At 44.9% G+C, this 14,217-nt stretch overlaps 1 protein-coding gene across 1 annotated transcript in view; it reads left to right on the top strand.

Annotated features, from left to right (window-relative positions):
* The first annotated feature begins 606 nt into the window (after positions 1–606).
* The window catches only part of LOC147464921 (ankyrin repeat family protein), a 36,021-nt gene continuing 22,410 nt past the window's right edge, over positions 607–14,217 (top strand). Inside the window, exon 1 of the mRNA XM_086517077.1 lies at positions 607–1,091. Within this exon, the coding sequence (XP_086373203.1) occupies positions 686–1,091 (406 nt within the window). The 5' untranslated portion in view covers positions 607–685. The remainder of the gene's footprint in view (positions 1,092–14,217) is intronic.

The raw sequence follows: 14,217 nt of genomic DNA, 5'->3' as shown, positions 1-14,217 counted from the left end.
CCTACATATGTATATATATATATATATATATATATATATATATATATATATATATATATATATATGTGTGTGTGTGTGTGTGTGTGTGTGTGTATATATATATATATATATATATATATGTATATATATATATATATATATATACATATATATATATATATACACACACACACACACACACACACATATATATATATATATATATATATATATATATATATATATATATATATATATATAGAGAGAGAGAGAGAGAGAGAGAGAGAGAGAGAGAGAGAGAGAGAGAGAGAGAGAGAGAGGAGAATCTATCTAGATTTTCATTTTTTTAAATTCAATTGGTGCTCCCTACTTCCTGATGGAAGTTGTGGAAACTCTTCCACCCAGTGTTAGAAAAAACCGCCAGTGTATTTTATCCAGTTGAAATTGTAAGATGCCTAGGTAGATTTTGAGCTTACCTTTAAGAAAACCGGGAAATTTACACAAGTTTTAGTGTAATTATTGGCAAAAGCTTCAAATTTTGACCTATAACCCGGGAGAATTTCAAGTTTGCAGTTATTTTCACCGGTTAGGGAAAATGTATTTTTCTAGCCCTGTTTCCACCATCCGGTCTAAACCCACCCTTCGAAAGCCAAAGAGGAGAGTAAACTTTATGTCGACCAGTAAATGTTGATTTTGCCAGCAGAAAATGGCAGCCCAAAACAGTCAGGAACCTTCAGCAGCAGCAGCAGCAGCAGCAGCAGCCGCAGGGCAGGGACGTGAAGGACGTGGCGCAATAGGGTCTCAGCTGGAAGTACTTCTGCCACCACCAACACCTAAAGCAGCAGAGTGTCCTCTCATCTGCGAACGGTCCGCTAATGGCAACCTGGTGGAAGTCAAAGGGCTGCTTGCTTTAGGCGCAGACCCCCGTTGTCATGACAGATTCGGCCGCACACCCCTCATGCATGCTGCAAAAAATGGTCATACCGATGTTGTGCGATGCCTACTTGATGCCGGCACACCCTGGAATGCCGTAGATGCTTCTGGAAAATGTGCAGGTGATTATGCCATGGAGGCTGGTCACCAGAGTACATTTGACCTGCTTGTGGACACAGGTACTTTTTCGTGCTTTGTGTGGTTTTCCCAGAAGCTAGAAAAAGAGCAAACAGACGTTCAATACGTACACACAACATAGTGGATTGTTGCTCTTTGTACTGTATGTTTTCTGATACTAGCTACATCAGAAGTAGAATGTAAGATATGAAAATACGCTTATAAGGCTTAAAAAATTGGAAAGGAATGACTGTGGTGGCTATGCAAGAAAGTTGCTTCAAATGCTTAAGTTTACATTCAACAAAGCTGTTACTCATCTTGGCGAGTTTTGCTTCATAAAGTCCAAATTCTAATCACAATTATATGTTTGTGAACTTAACTTATCCGCATTTGAGGCAAGTCTTGTGAGGTAGTCTTGAAATCAAGTATCTGCTCAAGGTTCTTGAGACTATCTTGATTTATGCAAAGGCTAACCTGGCTCAAGCGTTGAGTCTGCAACAAGGTAATATTAAGAAGAAATTAAAGGTTATGAAAGTAGTGGAGGAGCTTAAGGACTTGGTTGGTCAAATGGCTGCACCACCAAGTAACAATAGCTTGAGGGAATTCTTCCTGAACGGAACCTTAGTAAAGGGGTTGCAGAAGGCAAAAATCACCAAATTTTATGAAGACCTTTGAATACCTAGTGAATAGAGCACTCATATTAGAGGCAAAGGTCAAAAAGCAATGATCTAATACATATGGTAGCTCACATTGCTCTAGTGCAGATGAGTCTGACGTAGAAGTCAGAAGAAGAGGAAAGGCAAAGGACATGTCGAACATTTCAACAGCAGATGAGGAGCTAAAGAAGCAGTTACAAGCATTATTAGGGACAAGAAATAGTGCAAGAAATAGTGCGGCATGTGATGACATATGGCGTGTGCATTGCGGAATGGATGACCTTGCCACGATGGATTACAAGAAGTGTGAGTATTGTGAGTGGAGGGGACACTTGTGGGAGAACTGTCCCATGAAGAGATGCTGGCAGTTCAAGTGGAAGCTCTTGAAGCGGGTACTTAAAGGGAATGCTGCAAGCTTGTAACTATAGCAATTAGGGGCAAGGCTACCAAGGCAAACAGAGGTATAGATGGCCTTTAAGGTGAGAATCCTGATATGCCTAGACCCCCACGTCAACCATAGCAAACCCAGGAAGCCCCGCATGTCACGGGGATGGGCACCACGTGCCAACAGAAAAGAACAGACTGAGAAACTTTAAGCACTACAAATAACATTGAACTGAAAGAGATGCACAACACACGAGACGGGGAGTGGCGGAGTTCCACCCCAAGAGGGCACTGGCCCCAAACCTTGGCGCCCCTTTCGATATTTTTTTATATTGCTTGAACTCAGTACATTGCCGATACTCCATCCTCTACACCTTCACCCAAAAGCATGCGAGAGAATGAGCCCTTGGCTCATATTTAAAGGCCCTTGGCCTATGAAAAGTACTTTACATGAAAAGCTATAAACTCAAAAGCATCTAGTCCAAAAGCGGGTGTTCAAAAGCTGCCAGTGCGTTTTGCAGAAATCCGTACAACTGCCCGTGGCACCGTCAACCCGAATTGCGGGATTGTTATGCCACGTCAGCACGCTAGCGCGAATTGCGGGCTGTTCGTATATTTGCTGCCTCATCAACTCTCCACGCAAGAGTTTTGGTGCGTGTGTGTGCTGGTCCTGCTTTATTTTGATATCTTTAGGTCACTTGGGTCCCATCAGACGGGTCCCATAAGTTGGTGGGAACTCTTTGTAAGGTGCAGCGGAAGTGAATGTTGAACTTTGCTCAAGATGAGTGCTCTGAACTGAGCTCAAGGGTTCCTTTTACTTACGGAAGGGAGAGCCTTCCGTTCCTTTAGTGAGAGAGTGCAAATGATCACAAACAAAGTGAATGTCACTGTGAATGAAGGTGCTGAGACTGAGAGAGAGAAAGAATGACACGAGAATGTTGTCAAACCCTCCTCCAAGGGCCCCACTCTCTATGGCGAGAGAGGTCTATTCTATCAATTGCACAAATCTGGTACAATCGTCTAGATGCAATGGACTTGCTGGCGATGTCGACGACAATGATGACGGCGACGAGACGGGTTGAAATCCGAAAACGCTGGGGGCTGAAATCCGCAAATCTGGTATCTGCTGAATTCTGACATTGTCGACGAGGACGACAACGATGACGACGCGACGACTATGTGCTGAAAACGCAGATGTTGAAATCTGCGAACATCGGATGAAATTGCAAACGTTGGCTGATCTGACCGTGCGGCGAGGATCTGCTGTGGGGAGGTGAGAACTGCAAGGTTAGGGACTTGATCTCCGGTAAGTGCTGAAAATTGAAGACACTGATGCTATGGCTCGTTCTGTCGCCGGGAATTTGCAAAACACTGATGTTGATCTGCAATTGCAAAAACGCTAGGCCTGATCCTATGATGTGCTAACGCCAGGGCTGATCTGCAATCTGCAAAACGCCAGGGCTGATCTGCTATTGTTGAAAACGCTAGGCCGAAACTGAGCCAAAACGCTATTCTCTTATGCCATAAAGTGCTAGTGCTAGGTTTCTTTTAAAGAGACTAACAAATTTGCCCTACTCACTTTCCCAACAAAGTCACTTATTAATAATAAGTGAAAAATGGATAAAATAGGGAAAATGTCACAAACTGCTAACGTGTGAAAGCTCTGAAGAATGGAGCCAACTTGTAGATCCTGGCCGAGGGGCCTAAACCCTAAGAAGAACAAGTAACAGAAGAAGAAGTCTGTCTCGTGACACATCCAACCCTATGTGTCCGTGGACAAGCTACAACATGACTAGGGTCCAGTCAGTCAAGTTAGTCTAGGATAGGAAGTGATCTTGCACTTTTGTGAGTCTGTTCACAGACCGTGCATGACCAGTCACTTAGATTAGAGGCATATCCTCCGGTTGCACACAGCATGATCATCAACATTCCCATCAGAATCCATCACGGGAATTTTCCAGTGCATTAAACCTAATTTCCCTATTTTTGACATTTTCCACTTATTTATTAAGTGACTTTTGTTGGGAACTAAGTAGGGCAATTTTGCTAAGATAATATATAAGCAAACCAGAGTTAGCACTTTCTGGCAGAAGAGGCAGCAGGAGCATTGCTCAACAGGTCACTTCTCAGCAAGAACAAGACCCCTTCAACCTGGCGTTTTTGGAGCCAATCACACCAGCGTTTTCTCTCCAACAGCCTCAGCTTTTTCAGTCCCTTGCATTGGCGTTTTCCAACCAGCAATTTCAGCAAGAAGAAGCCTCAGTAGGTAGCGTTTTTCAGCCTAAGATTTCAACGTTTTCTAAGCCTTCAAGACAGCGTTTACAGCAGCCAGCCTATTAGTGTTTTTGGACAGCGTTTTTGATGAGCAAGGTCAGCGATTTAACACCAGAAACTCAGCGTTTTGTTGCAGCCCCAGACCTGCGTTTTGTAGCAGCAAAACAGCCAGCCACATAGCGTTTTTCAGCAACGATTCCACCTCAGCATGCCAGCGTTTTGCATCAGCAAATTCAGCAGATAGAAGCCCAGCAGATCCAGCGATTCCAAGCAAGAAAGGACAGCCCGACCCAATTCGAAGCATTCAATTTTAAGCCATAGTCTCGTCCTCGTTGTCCACCCGTTGACATCGACATAGCAAGCATTTAGATTTTCATCAGCCATTATACCAGATTGTGCAATCAATAGTAGACCACTCTCGCCATTGAGAGTGGGGCCCTAGGAGGAGGGTTTTACAACGTCTCTGGTGTCGTATTCTCTTCTCTCTCTATCTCTAAGTCTCATGCACTTCCATTCACAGTGTCCATTCACTTTGTTTGTGTCCATTGCACTCTCTCATTAAAGAACGGAAGGCTTTCCCTTCCCTAAGTAAAAGAAACCTTGAGCACAGTTCGGAGCACTCATCTTGAGCAAAGTTCAACATTCATTCCGCTGCACCTTACATTGGTATCAGAGCTTTGGCAGTGTTCTGTATCACTCAAGGAAATAACCACATTTTTTTTTTCTTTTTGCTTGTTGCGGTCGCATGTAACCCAAGTCCTCTTGGGCATGTCGATTCCTAATCTTGTTTTTGAAGAGTGACAGGAAACCCAAGAAAGAAGGTCTTGTCCAGCCTCCTCTTGTGCCTCTTTTCACTCATTGAGAGCGGACTGTGCACTTAGCGGCCGGCCAATCGACGTGAGGTGGGAAAAAGCAACCTTGGTGTGAGCGCAAGGCCGCCAAGGGGTGCGCCCGCAGAAAAGAGCAGAACTTGGGTGAAGAGAAGATCCTTCTCTAACACAAATTGCAAGCAACAGAAGAACCTCAAGACCCTCAAGAACCTCAAGGACTCAAGGCCCCCAAGAACATAAGAACCCAAGACCCACAAGAACCCAGGTTCCTCGTGAACTTAAGAACCAAAGATCACAGTGCATGGTCATCACCCGAAGCGGAATGGATACTTCGCATGGAGGTGGTGAGCATGGGAGTGGCGAATAAGAGTTTTCCCCACCAGGGGGTTTTCCCGATCCTCCCCCTTCCCCATCTACGCCACGAGTTGTACCAAATCCTATGGAGGTGATGGTCAAGTCGATGATGGAGATGATGGCACAACAACAAGATACGACTCGCGTTGCGATGGCCCAACTAGAAAGAAAAGCAGAACGACAGGAAGCCTTGGAGCGTGAACTCCAAGACAGACAAGAAACCTTGGAGCGTGAACGCCAACTCAGACAAGACACCTTTGAGCGTGAGCGTGATTAAGCGTGCTTGGCGGCTGAAGAATGACAGGCAAAGCGTGTGGCACAGAGTGAACAACGCATGCAAGATTTTGTACGACGTGTTCTCGCCTCGAAGCTCGAGCCAGCCAAAGATGTTGGTAGTTCCTCAAGTGGCGCAAGCCGAGATTCAGACTCCAACAACCCAATCATAGAGAAGATCCAGTTATGTAAGTATGATGGTAAGATGGATGCTACGGTTATTCGTTCTTGGTTGCATCAATTTAATGCTTATTTTGAGACAACTAAGAAGACAGGAAATAGCAAGGTTTTGACGGCAGCTATGTACCTTGCCGGTGATGCCATCAATTGGTAACACGCATGGCAAGAAGCATAGTTAGCCGCGCACCTAGAGGAAGCTGACGAATTCACGCCCCTTTCCTTCAATTGGGTTGATTTTCAAGACAAGCTCAAGGTGCGGTTTATGTCCCCTCAGTACCTCGCACGATTCAAGCACGATTGGCACGGTCTCAAGCAAATTGGTATGCTAGTTATGTCTTTCTCTAATCGTGTTTTGCAGCTCGGCACTCAATTACGCAAATCGGATGCAAAGCGCAAGGAGGCATTTCTTTATGGATTGGACGAGTATATCAAGTATGATGTCGAGGTGCTCGATCCAATCGATCTCAACAAGGGGGTAGCGATTGCTCTCGCACACGAGATGAAGCACAACAAGGGAAAGCCTAAGGAAAATAAGACATCCACAAGTACCTCTCAGACTTCGCGGAACCCTCAGAACGGTAAGAATAGTAAGAACGGTAACTCTTCTAACCAATCTTCCAATAGTCTCTCAGAAAAGAACTCTCAAAGTGAACCTAAGGGTAAAGCTAACACAATTGCCAAACCTAAGCTCACTCCAGATGAAAAGGTAGCATAAGGAATTTTAGGAGGATACATCACGTCAGAAGAGCAAAGCACTTATTCTAAGGAAGGTCGTTGTTTTCATTGTCACATTAAGGGTCACATAAAAAGAACATGTCCTAAGCTTGACTCTAATGAATCTAAAGAACCCAGAGAACCCACTTCCTCTGTCAATGCAATAAATGACAACACGTGTCCCAAGTTTCTCATGAATCTCCCATTGATGAGTCTCTCATTAAATGTTATGGTCGTATGACGGGGCAGCGTTTTGTCGTATTGTTTGACTTAGGCAGTATGCATGATGTGATTAGTCCCTCTCTTGTTGAGAAAGCCCGCCTAGAGGTTAGTCCGAAATCTCCTCTCGAGGTCTCTGGCTTTGCTCCCGGTATGGACTCTCATATCACGAAAGAGTGTCTTGATGTGTTGTTTACAGTTCAACAAGCTGCTTTTCGTATAAGATTTTTTGTCTCTCCTCTCTCAGGATGTGATATGATTTTGGGCATTCAATGGTTTCGTGAGCATAACCCTCTCATTGATTGGGCAGAGAATACGCTCACTTTCAATGCCAAAAGTGACTCCCACTTGTCACTTGTCATTCGTGGTGAGCAAGCTGTTCATTCTCCATCTCTCATTTCTAATGTGCAGGCGAAGATTGAATGGATTCAGGAGAACGAGACTCTCTCGGTCTCGTCTTCTCCAAAGCATGACAACAGGATTTGCATGATGATAAGCACGATGATTTGAATGATAATGATAAGCATGAAGAATTGCATGACAATGACAAGCATGATGATTTGCATGATGATCACGACGTGATTTCTCACGAGCATGATGATTTGTATGATCACGATGTGATTGTTCACAAGAATGATGGGTTAGTTGATACTTACTCTAGTGAACCTAACCTCATTGCAGATTCGATCAATCACGAAGAACTGATCTTGGCTCTGGAGTCGAGGTCCACAGAACCCCCATAGGAAGATTTGATCTGTCACATGATACATCCCAACCCTATGTGTCCGTGGACAAGCTACACCACAGCAAGGTTCAGTCAGTTCAGTCAAGTCTAGATTAGCGGTGATCTGGCACTTTTGTGAGTCTATTCGTAGACCGTGCATGCCCAGTCACTTAGCATAGATGCATATCCTCCGGTTGCACACAGCATGATCATCGGAATTCTTATCAGAATCCATTAGCATCAGTTAGGGGAATTTTCCAGTGCATTTAGCCTATTTTCCTATTTATTGGTATTTTCACTTATTATTTTTAAGTGACTTTCCAACAAAAGTAGGTAGGGCAATTTTGCTAAGTTAATATATAAGCAAACCCAAGTTAGCACTTTCTGGCAGAAGAGGCAGCAGGAGCACCTTGCTCAACAGGCAACTTCTCAGCAAGACCAACCCCCGCGACTACTCTGGCGTTTTCTCCACAGAAGACCTAGCGTTTTTGCATCAGATCAGCCTTGGCGATTTGTGCACAGCAGATCAGCCCCGGCGTCATCACGACATAGCAGATCAGCCTAGCGTTTTTGCATTTGCAGAACCCCGGCGACAGAAGGACCAATTTCAGCCCCTGGCGTTTTTGGATTTCAGCAGCAAATTAAGACCGGCATCGTTCACCTAAAGTGTAGCAGATTCAACCTGTAAAGACCATCAGTTTTCAGCCCTAAGAAACCTCATTTTTCAGCCAAGAAAACGCAGCCAAAACAATCATTTTCAGCCACCGAAACAGTCCCAAAATTCAGCGATTAGAAGATCTCAGATTTCAGCCATCGTCGTCGTCGTCATCGTCATCGTCATCATCGTCGTCGTTGTCACCGTCGTCGTCATCGGCATAGACCAAGTTGCATAGTCCATTGCATATGCATTGTACACCTTTGTGCAATCAAAGAATAGACCACTCTCGCCGACGAGAGTGGGGCCTTCGGAGGAGGGTTTTACAACCTCTTGGGTGTCGTATCTCTTCTCTCTCCTTCTCTCAATCTCATTCACTTGCACGCACAATCCACTCACTTTGTTCGTGACCACAACACTCTACAAGACGGAAAGCTCTCTCTTTCCCTAAAGAACTAAAAGGAACCTTGAGCAATAAAGATCACTAATCTTGAGAAAATACAACATTCATTCTGTTGCACCTTACATGATCAAACACGAAGAACCGATCTTGGCTCTCTAGCCTAGGTTTAAAGAACCCCCACAGGAAGTATTATGAATGAATGATTAGTCAGCAGGCATTGTTCGAGTTTTTCATTCGTGATCGTTTCCTGTATCTTAGTCAGCGTCTTTATGTGATCCCTTTTCCTAGGCATGACATATTGTACGTTGAGCACGTTTCACTCATGAATGAGCACGGATGTATGTGGATGATTCATGAAAAGATGAAATGTTTGCACCCAAGGAATTCACATTCCATGTCTCTTCCTTGGCATGACACAGTATCAGAAAGTGCACAAGAAAGATTGAGCATCAAGCATGGGCATGTCCATTGTGATTTGCCACAGTTGATTGATTTAGATCAGAAACACAAGATTCGATCTCATTGTTTGCATGTGTTTGATGAACGGTTTGGCACTCCGTCTCTATGTTCATCTACATTGCATGCACAATCTTTAGAGAAGACAAGAGCTTTTCCAGTTACTTTACATGGAATGGGTATGTTCATGTTTTTGTGTTGGAAGTGGTTTCAAGAATTTTCATTCACCGAGATTCTTGAAGAAGATGGACCTATGTCCATAGACAAAGTTGAAGCATTGAAGGAGACTCAGAAGACTGTCGCTTTCGGCGCGGCCCAAAGAAGCAAGTGTTGCAGACCTTTATGAAGTTCAAGTATCGCATGACCCACGCATCGGAGTGGGCCGGCGAAGAGTCCTTCACAGGATTCCAGACGTTGTTGGCGATCTCCCTCGACGCCATACAGTTCGGTACCAGTACCTCACTTTGAAAAGGAGGGGATGTCACGTGACACATCCAACCCTATGTGTCCGTGGACAAGGTACAGCATGACCAGGGTTCAGTCAGTCAAGTCAGTCTAGAATAGGAAGTGATCTGGCACTTTTGAGAGTCTATTCGCAGACCGTGCATGACCAGTCACTTAGATTAGAGGCATATCCTCCGGTTGCACACAACATGATCATCAGCATTCCCATCAGAATTCATTAGGGGAATTTCTCAGTGCATTAAACCTAATTTTCCTATTTTTAACATTTTTCACTTATTTATTAAGTGACTTTTGTTGGGAATTAAGTAGGGCAATTTTGCTAAGATAATAAATAAGCAAACCAGAGTTAGCACTTTCTGGCAGAAGAGGCAGTAGGAGCATTGCTCAACAGGTCACTTCTCAACAAGAACAAGACCCCTTCAACCTGGCGTTTTTGGAGCCAAACACACCAATGTTTTCTCTCCAACAGCCTCAGCGTTTTCAGCCCCTTGCATTGGCGTTTTCCAACCAGCAATTTCAGCAAGAAGAAGCCTCAGCAGGTAGCAATTTTCAGCCTAAGATTTCAGCGTTTTCTAAGCCTTCAAGACGGCGTTTACAGCAGCCAGCCTATTAGCGTTTTTGGACAACGTTTTTGGTGAGCAAGATCAGCGATTTAACACCAGCAACTTAGCGTTTTGTTGCCCCAGACCAGCGTTTTGTAGTAGCAAAACAGCCAGCCACATAGCGTTTTTCAACAACGATTCCACCTCAGCATGCCAGCGTTTTGCATCAGCAAATTTAGCAGATAGAAGCCCAGCAGATCCAACGATTCCAAGCAAGAAAGAACAGCCCGACAAGAACCAGTTCGAAGCATTCAGTTTTCAGCCATAGTCTCGTCCTCGTCAAACACCCGTCGACATCGACATAGCAAGCATTTAGATTTGCATCAGCCATTGTACCAAATTGTGCAATCAATAGTAGACCACTCTCGCCATCGAGAGTGGGGCCCTTGGAGGAGGGTTTTACGTCTCTAGTGTCGTATTCTCTTCTCTCTCTATCTCTCAGTCTCATGGACTTCCATTCACTTTGTTTGTGTCCATTGCACTCTCTCATTAGAGAACAGAAGGCTCTCCCTTCCTTAAGTAAAAGGAACCTTGAGCAGAGTTCGGAGCACTAATCTTGAGCAAAGTTCAACATTCATTCCGGTGCACCTTACAAAGTCCTACCAACTTATGGGGACCCTGTCCGATGGGGCCCCAGTGACATAAAGAAAGTAAAATAAAGCAGGACCCACACACACACGCAAAAAACTGATGACGTGGCAATTGTACAGACGCTCCCCGTTTTGCGCTGAGTGCTGACGTGGCAGTTGTACGGAATTCCGCAAGACGCGCTGACAGCTTTTTGGCATTGCTTTTGGACCAGAAGCTTTTGAGTTTTGAAGGCTTTTCACTGTAACTGCTTTTTAGGCCAAGGGCCTTTAAATATGAGGTTAGGGCTCATTCTTTGGCATGCTTCCTGGAGAAGGTGCAGAGTCTAGAGTATCGGCTTGTACTTTGTTGATGCAATAGAAAGAAATACTGAAAGGGGCGCCAAGGTTTGGGGCCAATACTCTCTGGGGTGGAATTTCGCCACTCCGTGTCGCGTGTCGTCTCTCTCTCTCTCTCTCTCTCTCGGTTCATGTGTTATTGAAGTGCTAAAAGTCTTTTCTATTGGCATGTGGTGCCCGTCTTGTGATAGTGGTATCGGAGCATTAGGTATGTGCTTTTCTGAAAGCATACCTGTCCTACAAAAGAGCAGACATAGCTATTGGAATTTTACTTGAAGTATCTTCGGGTCCGAATCCCTGACTTATTAGTCACTCCCACCCTTACTTCATCGCGCATCGGGCGCGCTCCCGTCTTCATCGCTCTGTCTTACAGGGCATAAGCCATAAAGAACCCAAGACATGGAGTTCATGGATTCAATAGAATATTTGCAGCTTCTGCTCAACGAACTCCACGACATTCTTTCGTGGCATCCTCAGCAGAATCTTCCGATGCTGCAAAGTTTTCAACAATTTTTGAACTACATGTTACCCCCTCTGATGCCCCAGGTGGTACCTCCTCCTCGGCATCAGAAAGTACGAGAGCTTCCAATCGGCAACCTTCTCAGGCGTCTGTTCCAATCGGGGGAGTTTTCAAGAATATGGTGCAGCCATCTGACCTTGATCCAGTGCAACCGCCATTGCCCCCACCTCCACCACCACCACCACTGCCACTAGGCGACAATGGTTGGAGCCCATATGGATACCCGTATTATCCATACCCGGGATATGGTGATGTGCCAACCACTGAATATTCCTAATTGGATGAGATTGCTTGGGTATGTAATTTTAGTGCATCAAGACACCGTGGAAGATCTGTGCGGTCTGAGTGTGATGACTAATTTTACTACGTCGGAATATCAAGAGTTCCGATCTGGACGAAAGGAGAAGCCAACTCCTTGATCTAAAGAACCGAAAGGAGAAGCCAACTCCTTAATAAAAAAAGAGCAAACAGATTCCCGTGGAAAATTTTTGAGCTAACTTGAGTAGTTGTTTTGCAGATATGTTGTAATCGCGGACGATCACTCCTTGCAAGAATGGGAGATGTCACAAACTGCTGACATGTCAAAGCCCTGAAGAATGGAGCCAACTTGCAGATCCTTGCCGAGGGGCCTAAACCCTAAGAAGAACAAGTAACAGAAAAAGTCCTACCAACTTATTGGGACCTCGTACGATGGGGCCCCGGTGACATAAAGGAAGTAAAATAAAGCAGGACACACACACACACACACACACACACACACACACACACACACACACACACACAAACACAAACTGATGACGTGGCAACTAAACAGACGCTTCGCGTTTTGCGATGACTGCGGATGTGGCAATTATACGGAATTCCGCAAAACGTGCTGCAGCTTTTTGGCATTGCTTTTGGACCAGAAGCTTTTGAGTTTTGAAGGCTTTTCACTGTAACTGCTTTTCAGGCCAAGGGCCTTTAAATATGAGGTTGGGGCTCATTCTCTGGCATGCTTCTTGGAGAAGGTGCAGAGTCTAGAGTACCGGCTTGTACTGTGTTGATGCAATATAAAGAAATACCGAAAGGGGTGCCAAGGTTTGGGGCCAATACTCTCTGGGGTGGAATTCTGCCACTCCGTGTTGCGTCTCTCTCTCTCTCTCAGTTCAGTTGTTATTGAAGTGCTAAAAGTTTGTTCAGTCTGTTGTCACGTGACACATCCAACCCTATGTGTCCGTGGACAAGCTACAACATGACAAGGGTTCAGTTCAGTCAAGTCAGTCTAGAATAGGAAGCGATTTGGCACTTTTGTGAGTCTATTCGTAGACGGTGCATGTCCAGACACTTAGTGTAGATGCATATCCTCTGGTTGCTCACAGCATGATCATAAGCATTCCCATCAGAATCCATCAGAATCCTTCAGAGGAATTTTCTAGTGCATTTAGCCTATTTTACCTATTTTTGACATTTTTCACATGTTATTTTTAAGTAACTTTTGTTGGAAAGTAGGTAGGGCAAATTGAGTAAGTTTGTATATAAGCAAACCTAGACTAGCACTAATTGGCAGAAGAGGTAGCAGGAGCCCAAGCTCAACAGGCAACTTCTCAGCAAGAACTCCCTTGGTGGTCTCCCTCCAAGCAGAACTCGGGTGAAGAGAAGATCCTTCTCAAACACAGATTGCAAGCGAAAGAAAACCTCAAGAATCTCAAGAACCTCAAGACCCTCAAGAACCCAAGAACCCAAGACCCTCAAGAACCCAAGTTCCTCGTGAACTTAAGAACCAACGATCATAGTGCATGGCCATCACCCGAAGCGGAATGGATACTTCGGATACAGGTGATGAGCATGAGAGAGGCGACGAAGAGTTTTCCCCACCAAGAGATTTTTCCGACTCTCCCCCTTCTCCATCTACGCCATGAATTGTACCAACTCCCATGGAGGTGATGGTCAAGTCGATGATGGCACAACTAGAAAGAAAAGCAGAACGACAGGAAGCCAAGGACCGCGAGCACGAAGAACGCAACGAAAGAATTGCCATACAACAAGAAGCGACTCGCATTGCCTTGGAACGCGAGCGCGATGGACGAGAAGAAAGAAAAGCACAAAGACAGGAAGAAGCTGAAGCAAGACGAGCAGCCTTGGAGGTCGAGCGTGAGGCTCAAAGAGAACTCCGCACACAAGAATTGGTTCGACAAGTACTCGCTTAGAAGTCCGAACCAGCCAAAGATCGTGGGAGTTCCTCAAGTGGCGCAAGCCACGATGCGCATTCCAACAACCCAGTCACAGAAAAGTTGACTTTCAGTAAGTATGATGGTAAGATGGATGCTATGATTATTCATTCTTGGTTGCATCAATTTAATGCTTATTTTGCGACAACTAAGAAGACAAGAAATAGCAAAGTTTTGACGGCAGTCATGTACCTTGCCGGTGATGCCATCAATTGGTACCACGCATGGCAAGAGGCACAGCTAGCTGCGCACCTAGAGGAAGGCGACGAATTCACGCCGTTTTCCTTCAATTGGGCTGATTTCCAAGACAAGCTCAAGGCGCGGTTTATGCCACCTCAGTACCTCG

This window comes from Adiantum capillus-veneris, chromosome 1, assembly GCF_014529385.1.
Source record: "Adiantum capillus-veneris isolate H3 chromosome 1, ASM1452938v2, whole genome shotgun sequence".
Classification (NCBI taxonomy): Eukaryota; Viridiplantae; Streptophyta; class Polypodiopsida; order Polypodiales; family Pteridaceae; genus Adiantum; species Adiantum capillus-veneris.
Note: the sequence above shows the minus strand (reverse complement) of the source record. Positions and strands in the feature narration are given on the sequence as shown.